At 43.2% G+C, this 18,191-nt stretch overlaps 1 protein-coding gene across 1 annotated transcript in view; it reads left to right on the plus strand.

The window, feature by feature from the left end:
* NBAS (neuroblastoma amplified sequence) overlaps positions 1-18,191 on the plus strand; it is a 359,592-nt gene that overhangs the window by 234,194 nt on the left and 107,207 nt on the right. The window contains 4 exon segments of the mRNA XM_021087823.1: positions 1,158-1,234; positions 1,722-1,859; positions 12,786-13,015; positions 16,895-17,005. Coding sequence (XP_020943482.1) covers positions 1,158-1,234; positions 1,722-1,859; positions 12,786-13,015; positions 16,895-17,005 — 556 coding nt within the window.

The following is an 18,191-nucleotide window of genomic DNA, read 5'->3' on the forward strand; positions in this document are numbered from 1 at the left end:
AATTAAGAAGGTAAATGTTCTGGGGACAAAAAAATGTTCTGCATTTACAAAGTGAAATATTATTTACCTTGAATTATTTAGATACCGTTTGCCTTCATTAATGGGAGTCTTTGTTTGTTTGTTTTGTTTTGACCGCACCTGCAGCATGCATGCGGGAGTTCTAGCCCAGGGATCAACATCACCCCCCATCCCCGACTCCTGTGCCACAGCAGTGACAAAACCAGATCCTTTACCTGCTGACCTGCTGAGCCACAAGGGAACTCCCAAGTCTTTGTTCTTTAAAAATAAAAGAGTACATCGTGATTACAGTGACTCCCTGTATTAGTCACTTAAGACCCTAAAGGAAGGAATTCCTCCATATTAATACAAAATGTATGTACACACAGATGTTACTGGCAGTGTTCTCTCTCTTACTAAAGCCGTGATGTTGATATTGCTTATATCATTGAGATGTCGCTTATATAAAACATTTTGTGAAACACTTGTAGATGTTTGGGATTTTTTTTTTTTTTCCAGCTGCATCTGCAGTATGTGGAAGTTCCTGGGCCAGGAATCAAACCTGCGCCATAGCTACAGCAATGCCGGATCCTTAACCCGCTGTGCCACAAGGGAACTTCCATTAAGGTGTTAATATAATCAAAGCAAGAGACTGGTTTTCCTTTTATGGAGTGTGGTGAAGAGATAGAACAAAACCATATTATCACCATTGTAGTAATCAAAAGATTTCTCCTAAATCTGCACTCACGAAGCTGTATTGTCGCCCTGATTGTTCTCATACGGACACCTTCTACAGAAGCTGTCATTGGTAGACAGAAATGTGCAGCAAAACCAAAAGATCTGCTCTGGATGGAAACCATGGAAACCATCCTCACTGATCTGTTTGCACTTAGACTTTCTAGTTGCACTAACAGGGTTTTCCCCATGTGTAAGTAACAAATAGGATAATTTGTCTCCGTTAAGGCAAGTTATCACTTAACATAGTTTCACGTAATCTGTCCAGTGATGCTGAATAGCCTTTGATAAAAAGATCTTAAAGAGTTCTCTGAAGCAAATTACCGCTGAAATCATAGAGGACTAAAATCATGGCACTTAGTAACTGTGATTGTCATATGGATCCTCCAATAAAATAATGCCGTTTTCTTTTTGTCTGCATTCAGTTCTTTTGCAACTGGCAAGTGACGCTTTACCAAACGATATGACCTTGGCTCTTGCTTATCTCCTTGCCTTACCACAGGTAAGTTTACGCTTACCAAGAAAGCAGGACTTAAACGCGGAATAAACTGAGGAGTCCTTACCGGGGATTTTCACCAGTAATTGTTTATTATCTGCTTCACTTCCTTCTGATTGTTCTTGCTTGATGGAAGGACTGTGGTAAATACCCAGTGAGTAGATTCTACAGTTTTAACTGAAATGTTCATTTTTAAATCTACTTACACATGCATGGGATCTGCCTTTATAACATCTAAATTGTAATGTAGTCATACTAAGATGAGCTTGAGCTTGAGTAGGTGTGGTAGAAACTTTGATCCAAAATTCTGCAGTAATGATCAGAAACATAACAATTTATTTTTTACACACAATATTATTTATATAAATTTCTAGAATTAGAAAACAAACCTATAGTGATAGAAATCAGATCAGTGGTTAAGAAAAATACCGGTTTATGATGCTTATGCTAATTTCCATTCAACCAAAGGTCTTTCCCTCTTGCCCCCCTGTAGGTGTTGGACGCTAACAAGTGCTTTGAAAAGCAGTCTCCCTCTGCGCTCTCTCTCCAGCTGGCAGCCTATTACTACAGTCTACAGATCTATGCCCGGTTGGCTCCGTGTTTCAGGGACAAGTGCCATCCTCTCTACAGGGTGAGTCCTCATGGTCTCCACTCTATTCATGAGCAGGGTTCAAGCGTTGCTAAAACAGTTAAGACATGTGCTTACCTCTTTGGAGGGACTAATGCGCTTTGTGTTCAGGACGCAATCCCAGTGCCTGGCAGCCTAGCAGCCTTTTGTGTTGGACGTAGTTGCTTTTCCAGGCATTAAGTAAGAGGTAGAGTTTCTGATATTTATTGTGAATCCTGATTTACCCCCTAACTTTTCTAATCATTTGCTTTCTTTTACAGCAGTCTTAGGAAAGGCTAAAGTCATAGGAGGGGAGAAATGGAGAACTGGCTGTTTAATTTCCCTTCTCAAAAGGAAGATGGCTTCATCCAGTTTAGAAGAGTAGGCAGTGTAGTTCTTGAGCAACACTACATTTTATTTTTAAGCCAGAGCTATAAGAGTAGCAGTGGTGCAGATAAAGTGCTGATCACCTTATGCCTGCTTGCCCCCCAGCTCCTGATAACTTTTATTACCTTTACTGTTGATTTCCGAGTGAGCGCACCTGAGTATGGCCTCATGTTATGCCTGCCTTCTTTTGTGGACATGGAAGTGTTAGAGATGCCGCTAAAAATGGGAGCCCTCTGGGTTTGCTTGTATATACCAACTTTAATCATTAGCGTTGGGAAATTCCCTGCTTTTTATACTGGACATTTTAAGAGAATTATGACATTAAGAGCAGATAAGCAAATAGATGAGACTTTCAAATCCGCCCTGTGTACAAATTCATGGTTCACATTTCATTGGGGCAGGATTCTTCCTCCCCACCCAAAACAGAGTGTAAAAAAATAATTTCACGGAGTTTCTGTCGTGGCTCTGTGGTTAACGAACCTGACCCTTATCCATGAGGACATGGGTTTGATCCTCAGCCTTGCTCAGTGGGATAAGGATCCGGCGTTGCTGTGAGCTATGGTGTAGGTCACAGATGTGGCTCAGATCCCACGTTGTTGTGGTTGTGGTGTAGGCTGGTAGTTAGTTGCAGCTCCAATTTGACCTCCATATGCTGAGGGTGCAGCCCTAAAAAGACAAAAAAAAAAAAAAGAAAAAACGAAAAAATAAATAATTTCAGCCAGTAAAACATATCTAAAAACATGTAAATCTATGAAAATATTCCATTCATAGCAAAATCACTGGCTTTCATCCACAATTTTATTTAGAAAGAGGAGTGGGCCTGGGAAACCATCTGCCACACAGGTTACTCTCCCAAGGGCCTCATCATGAGATGGGTACTCTTCGCAGGCGTGTTTTATGAGGATAACACTGGGCCAAGAAAGGACCATTTCTTTCTTTTTTTTGAGCCAGTTGATACGTGACTTTATTTTGGAAATTTGAATTTTTTTGTTTGTTTTGTTTGGGGCCACACCTGCGCATGTGGAAGTTCCCAGGCTAGGGGTGGAATTGGTGCAACCCACACCACGGCTCCCAGCAGCACCAGACTCTTAACCCACTGAGTGAGGCCAGGGATTGAACCCGCGTCCTCATGGAAACGAGTGGGGGTTTGTTTCTGCTGAGCCACAGTAGGAACTCCTGAATTTTTTTATTGTTGTTTTTGAAAACTACTGCTGCTTCGTACAGTCCTTTAATTCTATACTTTGGTAATATTCCTTGTTTTGCTTTTATATCGCAAATATCTTTTTATGTGGAACGAGAAACTGACTTACTGTGTTATAAATTGAAGGAATGAAGTGATTATATAGGTGGAAGAGTAGCAAGTTTTATATCCGAAACAGTGTGCTTATTGCTTTTCTTATTACATGCAGTCAGATAGCTGGCAAAGAGTGTTCACGGGCGTACTTGCTGCTTCCGAACGCCTTCATCGTTTTAGGAGTGCTCTGTGTGTGCATAAGTACCACATAATCGGCTCCTGAACTCCCAAGTAGTATGTGCTAGTCCCACGTACATATCTGTATTAAGGTCATAGTGTGTACCCCGCTCTGAGTGCCACCTTTTACCCCTGACCTCCCCGAGCGCCCCGTGTGCCCTGGGCCCTGACGGAGCCTTGAGGTGAGAAGGTGAGCATAGTTGCCCAACCTCAGTGCACTCGCCACTGCCCATGAGTCCGTGAGACACACTTACCTAGGGATGTGCTAGAGGAGCTGCGGGTTAGGGGACTGGAAACCCAGTGAGACAGATGACACGTTCACACTGTTTCGAAAGCCAAAGAGCTGGCTGCAGAGCCTTAATTTGGCTTCATCCTAAGTATCATTTGCTAAGAATTTTAATTGAAGTTGACCTCTTCCAGAAAAATTGTACAATGTATATTTTTCCTATCTTCCCTGATAGTAAATTAATTTGCACCAAAAATTAAATCATGTCCTATTTGTGAGAGAGGTAAGGTAAGAGAAAACCATTACATTCCACCCCAGCTTTTATCTCTGACAGTCCCTGTTTCCTAACCGAGACACTCTCTGTGAAATCCCATTGACGGTTTCTGCAAGTATGGTGAGCCGAGAAAGAAGGTAGAACCTGGAAAGACAAAGGTTAGAAGTGAAAGTCTATCCATCCTGGTTTCTTCTGTGTTTCCCATAGTTCTTGTCACTTGGCAGAAAGTATGCTTTATTTTCAGGTCTTACATTTTGCGTATCATTTCATCGATCCACTGTTGATTACCTACTATGAAGTCCACAGAGCTTGGCATCTGCAGTATGAAGAGTAAAGAGACTTGATTCCTGCCCCCTTTCACCCATCACACCATCAATTTTCCCTTTCAACTGTGTCAACCCCCCGTTACTGCCCCGATTCCAGGCTTCACCTGCCTTTTGCTTGGACGTCCTGCCCCTCTGGCTTTGTCCCAGAAGGAGCAGGTCCCGAGTTTGGGACCTGAGTGATCGCTGGCTTGCAGGTCTAACGGGTGCTTCCCAGCACGGTGATTTCACTGGCTGAGGTCCAAGCTCCTGCGTAGGACAGGAAGGCCCCATGGGGAACTGGCTGGCTCTTCCTTACCCCGCCAGCTGCGACCCTGATACTCGCTCATTTGAAGTTTATGTCCCAGCTGTTTGAATGTGCATTTCTCTTCCCACGCCTCCACCGGTGCAGGTGTAACTCTCCGGTCTTCGGTACCCCTTCCTTCCTCCCACTGGCAGCAGCCAAGTCTGAGCTCCAAGGCGCCTCCTGGGTGAGGCCTTGGCCGCCGCCCTCACGGCTCTCCTGCACACAGCCCGCTGCAGCAGGTCCTGTATGCTGTGGGAGCTGATGCGTAGCTGCCTTCTCTCCACGTGGCAGTCTTGGCGAGGGCAGGGGTCCCATCTATCGTGGAATCCCGAGGACTTCACCCACTGTAGTTATTCAGTGACTGTTCATTGGCATGTGAATCCGTTTAGGAATTGTTTCAACTGCCGTGGTTCAGACAGCCTTCAGGCTTCAGTTTTACAGTTTTTTTGAGTCCTGACTCTTGGATTTGAAGGAGTCAACGGCTGAGCCCATTAGCTGGATGTTTTAAGTACATTGCGGTTTTCCATTCACTACCTAATGGCTCATTATTTGAGGCTTTTTAGCATCTTCTCTGCATAAAGTGGCACTGCTGAGTTTGGAATTAGATATGACACACTCCTGATGAATCATCTTGGAAACTGAAATCAAAGAGGTTTCAATTTGTTGCCTGCCCGTAATAACACTCAGGGAAGCTCAGCTTTCACTCAGGTGTCAGTGCAGCTTGTTTCCACTTCCACAGTCTTTGCACATTTTCTCTTCCCACCCCCCGGAGTTCGGAGCTGCGGGAATGATAACTTAGGTAAATTACCAGGTTTGAGTAAAAGTACTGACTTAATTTATGGTGTTATTTCTGACAAAAGCCCTCTGCATCTCCACGGGAGGCACACGCTGAGCCCGGCAGCAAGTGTGGATGCTCTTCAGAGCAGCCCCCAGGCCTGCGCTTGTCTTTGTAGAGATGCGCTTAGATGGCCATGTCGTGATGACTGTCCTGTGGTCACTTGTGGAGAACTTTCTCTGCGAGTACTTGTCCTCATTAACTTTTTTTAATCTTTAAAAAACAAAAATGCACACATGGCAAAAAAAAACCAAACCTCAAATGATGACAATTGTATAAAATAAAAAGTCAGTGTTTCCCTTTTGTGTCCTTCCAGAAATAGCTTATGGATATACATATTTATATAACAGTTTTATACTAATACGAGGAAACGCTACACGTTTTTCTGTGCCTTGATTTTTTTCCTTTATATCTTACCTTTTCCATTATTGTAAATGAATCTTTTTTAAAATTCGAAGTATAGTTAATTTACAATATCGTGTTAGTTTCAGGTGTACAGCAAAGTGATTCAGTTATATATACACACACATACATATTCTTTTTCGTAGTCTTTTCCGTTATAGGTTATTGCAAGACACTCAATATAGTTCTCTGTGCTGTACAGTAGGACTTTCTTGTTGATCTGTTTTATGTATAGTAGTTTGTATCTGCTAATCCCCAACTCCCGATTTGTCCCTTCTCTCCGTAATGCATCTCGATATATGATTTCCTTAGTGTTCTTTTTAAAAAAGTTTTGGAAGATAAAATCAGTTAAAAATGGAAACATATCTTTTAGTTTTATATGCTAGAGAAGAAAGCCCAGCAGGGAATGAAATTCAAAACTTTATGGTAGACTATTTCTGAAATGTGTTTTTTTAAGCAACTAATTGAAAATACTAAGTAGAAAATTATCTCAAGCAAATAACAACCCTAGAGGGGAAACATACCACCTGTTTAAAACTTTCCAAACGATATTACCAAGAAATGGAGACTATTAAGCCTGAATGGATTTATTGCCTCTACTAGTAAGTTGTAGATTAAGTCATTAAGCATTCTGGTATCATAAATATTTATGTACATTTTGTTTTTATGGGGATTTGACCATATTCTTTAAAGAAATTGTATTTTTTTCACTCCACTAAAGAACCGCATTGCCAAATTTTTTGGAAAAACTAGAATAATTTCACTGTTTTTTTAAATTTTTGATGCCTTTTTATGTTTTTAGCTTTTTTAAAAAATTAGAGAATAGCTGATTTTACAGTGTTTCCGTTTCTGTTGTACAGCAAAGTGACCCAATCACACACTTCCCTGTGCTGTACAGCAGGACCCCATTGCCCATCCATTCCAAGTGTAACAGTTTGCATCCGCCTACCCTAAAATCCCTGTCCATCCTACTCTCTCCCCACGGCTACCACAAGTCTGCTCTCCATGTCCAGGATCTGTTTCTGGATTTTTCTTTAAAAAAAAAACAAAAAAAATTTTTTTTTTGTTTTTTTTGGTTTGGTTTTGTTTTGCTTTTTAGGAGCATTTGGCAGTCTCCAGGTAGGGGTTGAATTGCAGCCACCACTACTGGCCTGTGTCACAGCCACAGCAGTGTGGGATCTGAGCCATATCTGTGACCTACACCACATCTCAAGGCCATGCTGGATCCCCAACTCACTGAGAGAGGCCAGGGACCGAACCTGGGTCTTCCTGGATACTAGTCAGAGTCGTAACCCATTGAGCCACAATAGGAACTCGGCTGTTGCTGTTTTGTAGATAGGATCATCTGTGCCATATTTTAGATTCCACATCTAAGTGGTATCGTAGAGTGTCCATCTTTCTCCTTCTGACTTAGTTGACTTAGTATGAGATCTCCAGTTCCATCCATGTTGCTGCAAATGTCATTATTTTGTCTTTTTTATGGCTGAGTAGAACTCCATTGTATATATGTACCACATCTTCTTAACCCACTCATCTATCGATGGACGTTTAGACTGTTTCCCTGTCTTGGCTATTGTGAGTAGTGCTTTGATGAGCATAGGCGTTTTTGTAGTATCATTTTGATACTGGATGTGGAAGACTTTGAAACTATCTGTAAAGTCTTTCAAAAGTTTCTTAGAGGCTAAAAGCTTTCATACTCATGGATCAAGTCATTGAACTTAGGTTGGGGAAAAAGAGGGAGAGAGGTTGGAGTATACTCCACACTCAGAAAAGTAGTGACTTTTAGTGTGAGGCTGGACATAGAACATTCATGGAGCCCTGCCAGCAGGGTGGGGAAAAGGGCCTGAAGGGGCGGAGAGCCCTCTAGGCAAGAGGCTGGGCTTGGTTTACTTCCTCAGCGTGGGTTGCCTGAGAGGCAGATTGGCATCTGTAAACCAGGAACGTTAGGCTCCTGTGCCGTCACCGGGTTGGTATGAGGGTCAAATGACATTCGTGTGAAAGTGCTTTAGAAACTTTAAGTGAAGTGAATGAATGAATGTATGAAATGAAGTATTGGGCTGGGAAGAGGATACCTCTGGAATGTTTTGAGAGGGATTGTGATAAGCACAGGGGGAAAATTCTTGAAATTTAAGTCAAATATTGGAAGTAATCGTGACCACTGAAGGTCCTGAAGGAAGGGATGGAAAGTAGTAGTGATAATGATAAGAAAATAATTTACATTAAAAGCTAAAGCTGGAGTTCCCGTCGCGGCGCAGTGGGTAACGAATCCGACTAGGAACCATGAGGTTGCGGGTTCGGTCCCTGCCCTTGCTCAGTGGGTTAACGATCCGGCGTTGCTGTGAGCTGTGGTGTAGGTTGCAGACGCGGCTCGGATCCCGCGTTGCTGTGGCTCTGGCGTAGGCTGGCAGCTACAGCTCCAGCCTGGGAACCTCCATATGCCTCGGGAGCGGCCCAAGAAATAGCAAAAAGACACACACACACAAGCTAAAACTTACAGCATGCTCATCCATCTACTCCATTTAGTCTTCATGAAGAGTTCATGTGGAGATACTGCTTCAAATTTAATAATAACAACAACAATTTTAGGAAAATCTAAAGTTCAGGAAGGAAGAAGTGGTAATCCAGGTTTTTTTGATGCCAGAACTACTGTTTTTTTCCTCATAACTAATTTTTTTTGGGGGGATGACTTTGTAAGAATTAGTACTATGTTTTACTCAAAAAATTGAAGTGTTGAAAATATTCCTATACACTTAATATCTGACCCATAAACTTGAAGACACTTAGCAATGTATCATCAAGGAATTAATATAATGCCCCGATTTACCACGTTATTAGAACAGAAGTTTAAAAGGAGATACGTTGGTAGGAGGAGGTTGAACAGAAAATGATATTCTAAACTCTCTCTGTTCTCAATCTTCTCTGTTAGAGAAAACAAAAGACTTGAGAACATAGCTCAAGTCAGATACCCAGTTGAACACCTGCCATGGTGTGTCCTCCATGAGCATGTGTATTTTTACCCATGTGTGTGGATGTATACAAGATAAGAGAGAATGTATGTGGAGGAAACATTCAGTCTGAATGCAGGATAGAATGACAGCACCAAACCCACCACTGAAGGTTGATCACTTGTAAAAGGACTCAAGTGCCAAGTCTCATTTGCATTTAGTGGGAGCTGCGTATACATTGATCTCATCAAGATCCTCTTAATTTTAGAAGATACCGTTCCTGCCCAGCAAATATAAAAGGCTGGTTCTTGGGAGGCGTTATGCCCGGGCGTCCTGTCCTGCCGTGGACCCCGCGTGGCCTTTGTCAGGTCCCTCACCTCCTTCCCCTTCTGCAAGTCGATGGTGCTGGTAGACTCTGGGCCCACGGGACTGTTCGCATTAAGTGACATGCAGTTTATCTGTGTTTAGCATTATGTCTTTTCCATGCCGAAGACCAAAATGTTAGGTATTTGATCTTAAATATTTCTTTAAAAAGTGAACACATTTGATGTACAAAGAATATGAAAAAAATTATTCACAGAGGGGCTAGAAAATTACTCTTTCGTAGAGAGGAGAGATTAAAGCTGCTTAAGGTGTGTAGGAACCTATTGGCTATAATTTGTTGGTCTGAAATTGTATTTTTAACGAAGAAATCTGTTCTGAGTATTTAGTGGAGGCATCGATGAGATGAGAAATAGACCTTCCCCAATTTCATACCTGAAGGCACTTACAAGGATTTATTTTTGTTTTCATGATTAAATTCTTACACATTTATAGAGTTTTAGCCTTAGAAAGCTATCTGGTGGCACTCTGTTGGTCTACACCTGAAGAAATTGAGCCCAGAAGTGTCAAGTCAGTTGCTCCCTCTAAGGATCCCCAGCATTCTTGTTTTGTGGTTCTGTAAAGGTCTTTGTGTCCAGATGCCTTCTGTGAGTTGTTTATGGGGACAACTTTGTCAGTCACTGGTTTTAGTTCTTGAAGGTAAGCTCTGGGCCTAGTTTGCTTTCATATAATGATGGAGAAAAGAGTAATTTAAAATATCTTATTTGTGCCTCCCAACAAACCATGAGGATGCTGCGCTTGTTGACTGTCTTATAGATGAGGAGACAGATAGGAAGTAACTTGCCCCCAAATTGCGTCTCCACTAAGTGAAGATCTGGGACATGGACTAGCACTACTAACTTACAAGCCACTACTGCTGTTCAGTGGGTCTCCCTTTCACTCCACACCTGATTTGTGGAGGAAATTCTAATGTGCTGTGGAAAAGACAAATTCATGAAGTGCACATGGTCTCTGCCTCTGGAAGCTGTAATTTAATACTCAGAGAAGAAGGCAACGTAAATTATGCAGTAGAGGGAGAATTGAAGTGCCATTGGTGTATACCTTTGAGTAATTTCCATAATCCCTTTCACTTCTGGAGCACCTGCTTCATGTGAGATGGTCAAGTTTGTAGTCACTAAGTCACCTGCACAAGGTTATCGAGCTACTAACTTCTGTGCGTCTGTGCTTGCTATACAATGCCAGGCATTTCTTCATCGACAGAAGCAGAGAATAGGTTCTTTTTGCCACATATGAAAATGAAGGTTGTGTGTGCAGCTTGAAGCTCTCTGTAAGATAAGTAAATGCCAGTGTAAATGTTAGTCTTGGTAATGGAGCTCATTGTTGCTGCATTTTGGAGCTTCACTTTCTACTGGTTTTGGAATTTGTTTCATGAATTGCATTGGAATACAAAGAGAACAGACATGAGGTCAAGTGTATGGGCCCCTATCCTAATAGAGGTACCAAATCCTTGAGATGCCAGAAAACAAAAGTGAAAAAATGGATGTGGAACAAAAATGGAGAGACCGTTGGGAGAATGAAGGTGGTTGATGTCATGAGCCGGCGTGGGAATCAGTATCCTGAGTCACACACAGAGATGGGCTGCCTGGCGGTAGCCTCTCCTTTAAAGTGCATTGGGCAGCGTGCGGCTGAGGACTTTGGTCTGGAACCACAGGGCCAGTATATATGGAAAACAGCCTTCTTATTTTTTTTGATGATCGTAGGTTTGTTCCTGGAGTTTGTCTGTTTTTTTGCTCACCTTTTTCTAGTGATACCTGTGTAGTTCGCCTGGAAATTCACTCTTCCAGGAAGCCCTCTCTGATACCTGCCCAGTTCCCACTCCTGTGTATTTTGGCAGAAGCCTGTGCTTCCTTGTATCCCAGCATTTTGCAGTTGCTTGCTTGCTTGTCTCTCCTCATAGACGGCATTCCTGGAGGAAAGGATCGCATCTTCTTAGTGCATGACCTGGTACACAGTAGGTGCACAAAAAATAATTTGTTGAATGCATGGCAGGTAGTCCTAGAGCTTATTTTGGAGCATTAGTTTTCAAACCCAGATGTTTTGGCTGGCGACACAGATCTTTGGTTTTTGAGAGCAGGACTCAGTGCATGCCTAGAGGTAGGGGAAAAATATAGTAAGATTGGCTTTTTCTTAAATCTACCTGCTGGAATCCAAGAGGATTTCTTTAATTGGTTTTTATCGTTACTCCCAGCCTGTTCCTTAATAGGATCAAGAGAGAGAATGTCAGGCTGGGTTTGCTAATAGAGTCGACATTGACACATCTCCTGTGTAGCTTAGAATAATGGCTCACACATAAGAAATGCTGACAGCTTACTATAATTAGATGTGTTTCTGAGAGCCAAACGTAGAGTCTAGAGATTTTTTCCCCCTAATTTGCTTACATTAAAATACGTACCATTTCTTACCAGAAATTGGGAGGGATTGAGTTAATGTTCTCGTATTAGGTAATTCCACAATCATGGCTGAGCTGCTGTTGCTTAATTGACACCCAGACCAACTTTCATATAAATCAGTGTGGCCGGTTAACCAGTTGTTTTCCTTTCCTGTCAGCTCTTGGGTTCTGGACTTTGTTCTATTTGAATAATTGTATTGTTGTTAGGAAGCTGCTAGAATTTACAGCGCAGTCTCCCATTGAGCCCCAAACTGAGTGGTGTAAAAATTGGTTGCATGCTTTCTTATGCAACTAGAAAAGTTTATGATTTTAGGAACAGGGATGGGTTTTACCCCCTAACTTATCCCTGGAGAGAACACTCTTCTTCTAGCTATCTAGGCATTTCTGGTGAGGTTATTGAACTGCAGCTTTTTGGGAGGCGGTGACGGTGGCGGGGCACCTGTGTCAGATAGAGTTCCTGGACCAGGGATCAGATCCGAGTGGAGCTGTGACCTACACTGCAGCTGTGGCAACTCCGGATCCTTAATCCACTGTGCCAGGCTGGGGATCGAACCCATGTCCCAGCGTTCCAGAGATGCCACAGATGCTGTTGTGCCACAGCAGGAACTCCTGAACTACGGCTTTGTGGCAGAGAACACTTGGATGGTCCAAAGAATGTATTTTCCTAGGGCAATGATGACAGAAATTACTTCTAGGGTGGATTATATAAGTGACCAGATAATTGGGGAAAACTCTGGTATAGGATGATGGTAGCTAAAAAGCAGGCATACGTTATTTTTCAAGTGGGTAGAGATTTTTTTAAGGTAGAAGGACAGAGCAGGAGTCCAAAACCCCACTTCTCTACTCACTTCTGTGTCCTGGCTTTGTGGTCTGCACATGGACCACCTCTGCGATTGCCTCTGCAGGGGGCTGTGAGCCCCGACTGAAGGGCAGCAGTGCGAAGAGCCAAGCAGGTGCGGACAGGCATGGTCGTCGTCTTCCTGCTGTTGCTGTGTTTCTTTTAAAGAAAATACTCTTTTTGCTACTCACAGGCTGATCCTAAAGAGCTAATCAAGATGGTCACCAGGCATGTGACTCGATTTGGACGGGAAGCCTGGCCCGAGGACCTGGTGGCCCTGACCAAGCAGTTACAGCACTACAACGAACGTCTCCTGGACTTCACGCAGGCCCAGGTCCTTCAGGGCCTGCAGAAGGGTGTGGACGTGCAGCGCTTCACTGCAGACAACCAGTATAAAAGGGAGACCATCCTCGGCCTGGCAGAGTAAGCGGTGCCTTTGGCTCCTACAGGGGTGGATCTGAAATGCACGAGAACAAGTTGGGTGATCAGGACTGTTAGTCACAGTCCACTGAAGATTTACATTCATGGTTTTGCTCTAAACAGGATTTCCCTGACTTCTTCCGTCCCCATGAGAGACTTGTTGTCTTTCCAAATAGATCAGTAGATGCAGACAAGATTTCAAGCCTGCAGATTGAAGTAGTAAGGATGGGAATTTTTTTTTTTTTTTTTTTTTTGGAGTTTCCCACAATTTGATAGCCTGATACCAATATCCTTTTGAGGAAGTGGGGTATGATCAGGGGTGAAAAGGGTGAGGCTTACTGTAGAAATGTAAAAACAAGATTGCTTTTTATTTCTGGCTGGCTTCTCATTTTTCTGCTACATGGAGATTTAATTTCTCCAGGCTGCTGAACATTCGGTACAGTTGACTTAGTGCAAGAGGCGGGACTGAGTGTTGTGGGTCGGGGGTACCTTTATCTGTCCTGAGTTTCTAGAGGAAGAGGAGCTGACCGGCCCTGGCAGTCTCTCTTGTTCGAGGCTGGTAGCGGCTGCCATCTCGCAGTATGTCCCAGAGGACAAATACACACTTTTGATAAATATATAATAAGGAGAAAAGCAAGCTCCCGTGTGAGATGGTGATACAGTTCAAGGCCCCTGGGAAGGTTCCCACCTGGGTATGGGCTTCTCCTCAGTTTTAAATATGGTTTTTATTTTTTTGTTTTAGATCAAATGAGTTCAGATCAGATGAGAATAACTTACATGTCAGACGGTGGGAGTATGGAAACCAGTTTTTCAAAAGGCGTGTTCACTCGCGGTGGTTATTCACGAGCAGTGTTGTTTTTAGCACCCGGTTTGTGGAGTGTGTGTTTAGCATGGGCAAGGAACTGTGTTAGGTGCTTTATAACCTCTATGTTAGAAACATCTTTTAATCCTTAGAGATACCCCTTGATGTAAAGTGTTGTCATCCCCAGTTGATGGCAGAGGAACATGAGATCTGTTGATACTGAGTCGCTGGCCCAGGTTGGCACAGGTGGTGGAGATCACAGCTGTGAGTTTAGCCCTTTCTCTGCCACACACCAGGGGCACCATCGCGTCTTCACCACAACGCCACGTGCCCTCCCCATCCTGCTTGGGTGAATCCTCAAGCAAGCGTTGGTATGCAGTTCAGTCTAGGCTCGCAGCCTTTGAAACAAGGTTCAATTGTGCCTACATTTAATGATTATTTCTCATCCTGATAAGTTACCTTAAAATAACAAAGCGTCTCGGTTATGGTCATGCTGTATGCTGGTTTTCATTGTCATTCTTAAATCTTTAAGAAAGTGGCAAAGTCGCCTTGGTACTCTGTAATGATTTTATATTAGCCTGGCCTTCTTTCCTACTGGAAGATACCCCGAATTCTCTTTAGAGTGAGGCAGGGGACAAGAGATCAAAGAAGGGTAGTAGGAACAGCCTCTAGTGGGATTCAGTTAAGAGGAGAAAGATAGCATGTTTTTTGTTTTTGTTTTTCCTCTTCCGTCTATTCTCTGTGAGATTCATAATTTCATACGGTCATTTGACATCCAGTTTGAAAGTGACCAAAGAGGTCATTTAGTCCACGCTCCTTACTTTTGGAAGAGGAATTGAGATCCGCAGAGCTTTAAGGCATTGTTCAAAGTCACAGAACCAGAAGTCGAGCCTAGGCTTCTGATTTCCTAGCCCCGTGGGCTTTTCCTTTGGGCATGTAGGAACCCTTGGTGCCCTGCTTATGGTTTCTTAGGAGAAGGTTATTGTGCAGACAAAGTTCAGGTGAGACAGGCCTTACATCATTAATTACATCTTACTAGGGCTTTTGTCTTTTATTTTCTTTTTTAAGTATCCAGCTAGCACATGCTATTTGAAGTATGTCCTAGAGGACAAATACACACTTTTGATAAATATATAATAAGATCTTCCTACAATTTTTGCTTAGAAAAATATACAACAATCTTTAGATGGCTTGTTTAAAATGTCTCCAAGTGTCCATGGGTTTTCTGAGGGTGGAGGTAGCATGTTCATGTCTTTTTTTTTTTTTTTTTTTTTTTTTTTTTTTTTTTTTTTTTTTTTTTTTTTTTTTTTCATGTCTCACATACTAGACTCCTTGAAGGAGCTGCTGCACCTGTAACGGTATGTAACCTGACCTTTATTTTCTTACTAGTTGTATGTCCCTGTTAATGGCAGTGTGTTATAGTTGTCTTTGGTTGTCTGCTTATCTTAGTATATTCTCAGTGGTTAGGGAAACTTTGAGGAGAACATGGTATAGTTTGGTTTCTTCCCACTTTTATCAGGTGGTAAAGATATGAATACTTAGGGAGCATATACCTGGTGTCAGGCAACGTGCCAGACCTGCGTTTGGACCACTAGGGCGAGCTGCTCGTGGCGCCTGCTCTCAAGGAGCTCTCATCCATCATGTGGACGTAGGGACTCAATAAACACTTCAGGAAATAATTTGTAATTGACACTTAGCTAATAATCCATCCCTTGACAGACCTAACTCAATCTTGGCTTTTTTTTTTTTTTTTAATAGTTTATGAGCAAAGAATGGTTTTTATATTTTTAAAGGTTTGTGGGAAAACAAGAATTAAAAAAAAAAAGACAATAGAAAGAAGAATATGCTACAGAAACTGTACGGCAGCCAAGCCTAGAAGATTTACCCCCTGGCCCCATGCAACAAACATTTGCCACCCCTGGCTGATGAGCCATGCACTGTCCTGGCTTCCTTAGTCAGGGGTAAATAGTCTTCACAGTATTACTTAATGATGGCAGAAATTTCATTCCCATTTCTGTGGTTTTGTCCACCAGTTTCCAACCAACAATTCCATCCCTCTACTTCTGAGGTGGTGGCCCTGCAATAGTCTTCCCCAGTTGCCTGGACCATGGGTGCCCTAGACCAGAATTCCTTATATGCCGCAAATCTGGTGATGCCGTTCCCTGGTTTAAACTTTCCACTGACTCTCCTTTGCTTGTGGGTGAGATGCGGGTCCTTCATCAGACCTCAGACCCCAGCCACTCCTCTTGTGGCCCCCGCTCTCGCTTCCTCTGTCAGAAGCCCGTCTGTCTCTTCTCCCTGTTGACCACCTTTGCTGGGTTAATCCTCATTTCTTCTCTGATAGGTGAGTAGCTCAAGTTGGTCCCTCTCTCATGTCTGTCCTCGCACCATTTCGCAGTCGTTTCTTTTACGCTCCCACCATTCTGTTTAATTACGGTTCCCATTTCACATCCTCCACAGGCTTTGGGCTCCTCAAGAAATATCTTGTTTGTCTTCATGTCCTAAGAAGCTAGCAGAGTAGCCGACATGGTGTAGAAAATAAAAATGTGTTGAGTGACTGACTCTGCTGTCTCAGATAGCTGCCTGGAGGGCAGGGAAAGACAGAGTCCTTGGCACTACTCTTTTGCTGGTGTCTAGATCTGAGTTTTTTTTTAATCTCAGTTCCTTTTGAACTGGGTCATTCTTTGTGGTGGGAGGGTGGTTGCCATGTGCTGTAGTCCGGTCAGCGGCCTCCCTGGCCTCTATCCACTAGATGCCAGCAGCTCTCTCCTTTCCACTCCCACTGTGATGGTCAGTCATGTCTCCAGACGTTGTCAGATGTCTCCTGGGGGACAAAATCATCCTTGGTTGAGATCCGCTGATCTAGACAATTCCTCGGTCAGTTACAGTGCACCACAGTGAAAAAGGAGCATTAAAATTCCTTGGGTGTGCTCTTCCTGAATAACTGAAGTGTTTTATTGAGGGCTGTGCCAACTGCACCCCTCTCAGCTGGAGAGCGGTTCTAATGAGCATTGCCTTTGCTGATAAGGTCACGTGTTTCTCTTCTCTCCCTCCCCTGTGGCTGATGGACATCCTTGAAGGACACTTGAGGAAAACGTCTACAGCATTGCTCTTTCGCTGGCCCAGCGTTACAGTGTCTCCCACTGGGAAGTTTTTATGACCCATTTGGAGTTCCTGTTCACCGACAGTGGGTAAGCACAGAATTCGTGTGTCAGTTTATTTCCATGTCTTCCATCTTGGAGTCTATTTTAGAAGAATCTTGAAATTGTCGTGTTGCACTATAAAATTATCTTTGTATAATTTCTCTTCATACATCTCTGATATACCAGTCTTCAAATAATAGTCTCTTAGTTTTTGAGAGTTTAATAACCCCGAGTTAGAGACTTTAATATTTGTTTATTTATTGAGAATCTATTGTGTACTAGGAACACTGCACGATAGTAGGGTTACATTAGAGAGCAAGAGCGGGAATTCCAGCTATCTTGGAACTAAGAGTCTAGGGTGGGAGACAGATTGTAATTGAATAATGATGTAAGCAAATGTGAAATTAAGAGCATGAGGATTTGGCATAGTCAGAGAGGATGCTCCTGAGGAGGTAGCTCTTGACCTGGGACCTGAATACTGACTCAGAGTTAAGTACACTGCGGGGAGGAGGGACTCATTGCCTAGAGGGCAGAGCAGGTAAGTGCAAACGCTTTGACAAGAAGGAATGTGATGTCTGAGGCCTAACAGGTGGACAGTGTGGGTGAGGCCCTGAGAGTCAGGGGGCATGGGATGTGATGGGGCTGCTGGGAGCCAGGAAACCAGACCTGGCAGCAAGCCCATGCAGGCCCTGTCCTGGGTTGTGGGCTGTTTCCTAAGAGAAATGGGAGGTGATTAAGGATTTTGGTAAAAGATAGATGATACGATCAGACTTGCATTTTGGTCACTTAGGCCACCATGTTGAGAACATTTTGGGGAGGCCAGTGTAGGCACATATGGACCAGTTAGGGAGCTGTTATAGTGACAGATGACCTAGCCTGCAGTAGGGTTTTGAAAGTACAGGAGAAGTGAGAATGGGTTTCGGAGATACCTGGAAGGTGAAGTAGAAGGTACTAAATAAATCGCTTAGGATTGATAAACTGCCTATGAGGTGAGTGAAAGGAGAAGAAGACACCTGGAATCATCTCTTGGATTTTCGCGGGTGATCTGCCTGTTTAGTGATGACATCATTCAGTGAGAGTGGATAGCACTAATTCAGGACACACATGTTTAGGGGAGGGTGAGGAAAAGGCAAAGGAGTGGAAAGGTCACACCTATTGCAATTCCCAAGAGGAGGGGTTTAGCAGACAGTGCATCTTACAGACCTGAAATTCAAGAGAGGAGGTGGAGCTGGAA

Source organism: Sus scrofa, chromosome 3 (assembly GCF_000003025.6).
Source record: "Sus scrofa isolate TJ Tabasco breed Duroc chromosome 3, Sscrofa11.1, whole genome shotgun sequence".
NCBI classification, from domain to species: Eukaryota; Metazoa; Chordata; class Mammalia; order Artiodactyla; family Suidae; genus Sus; species Sus scrofa.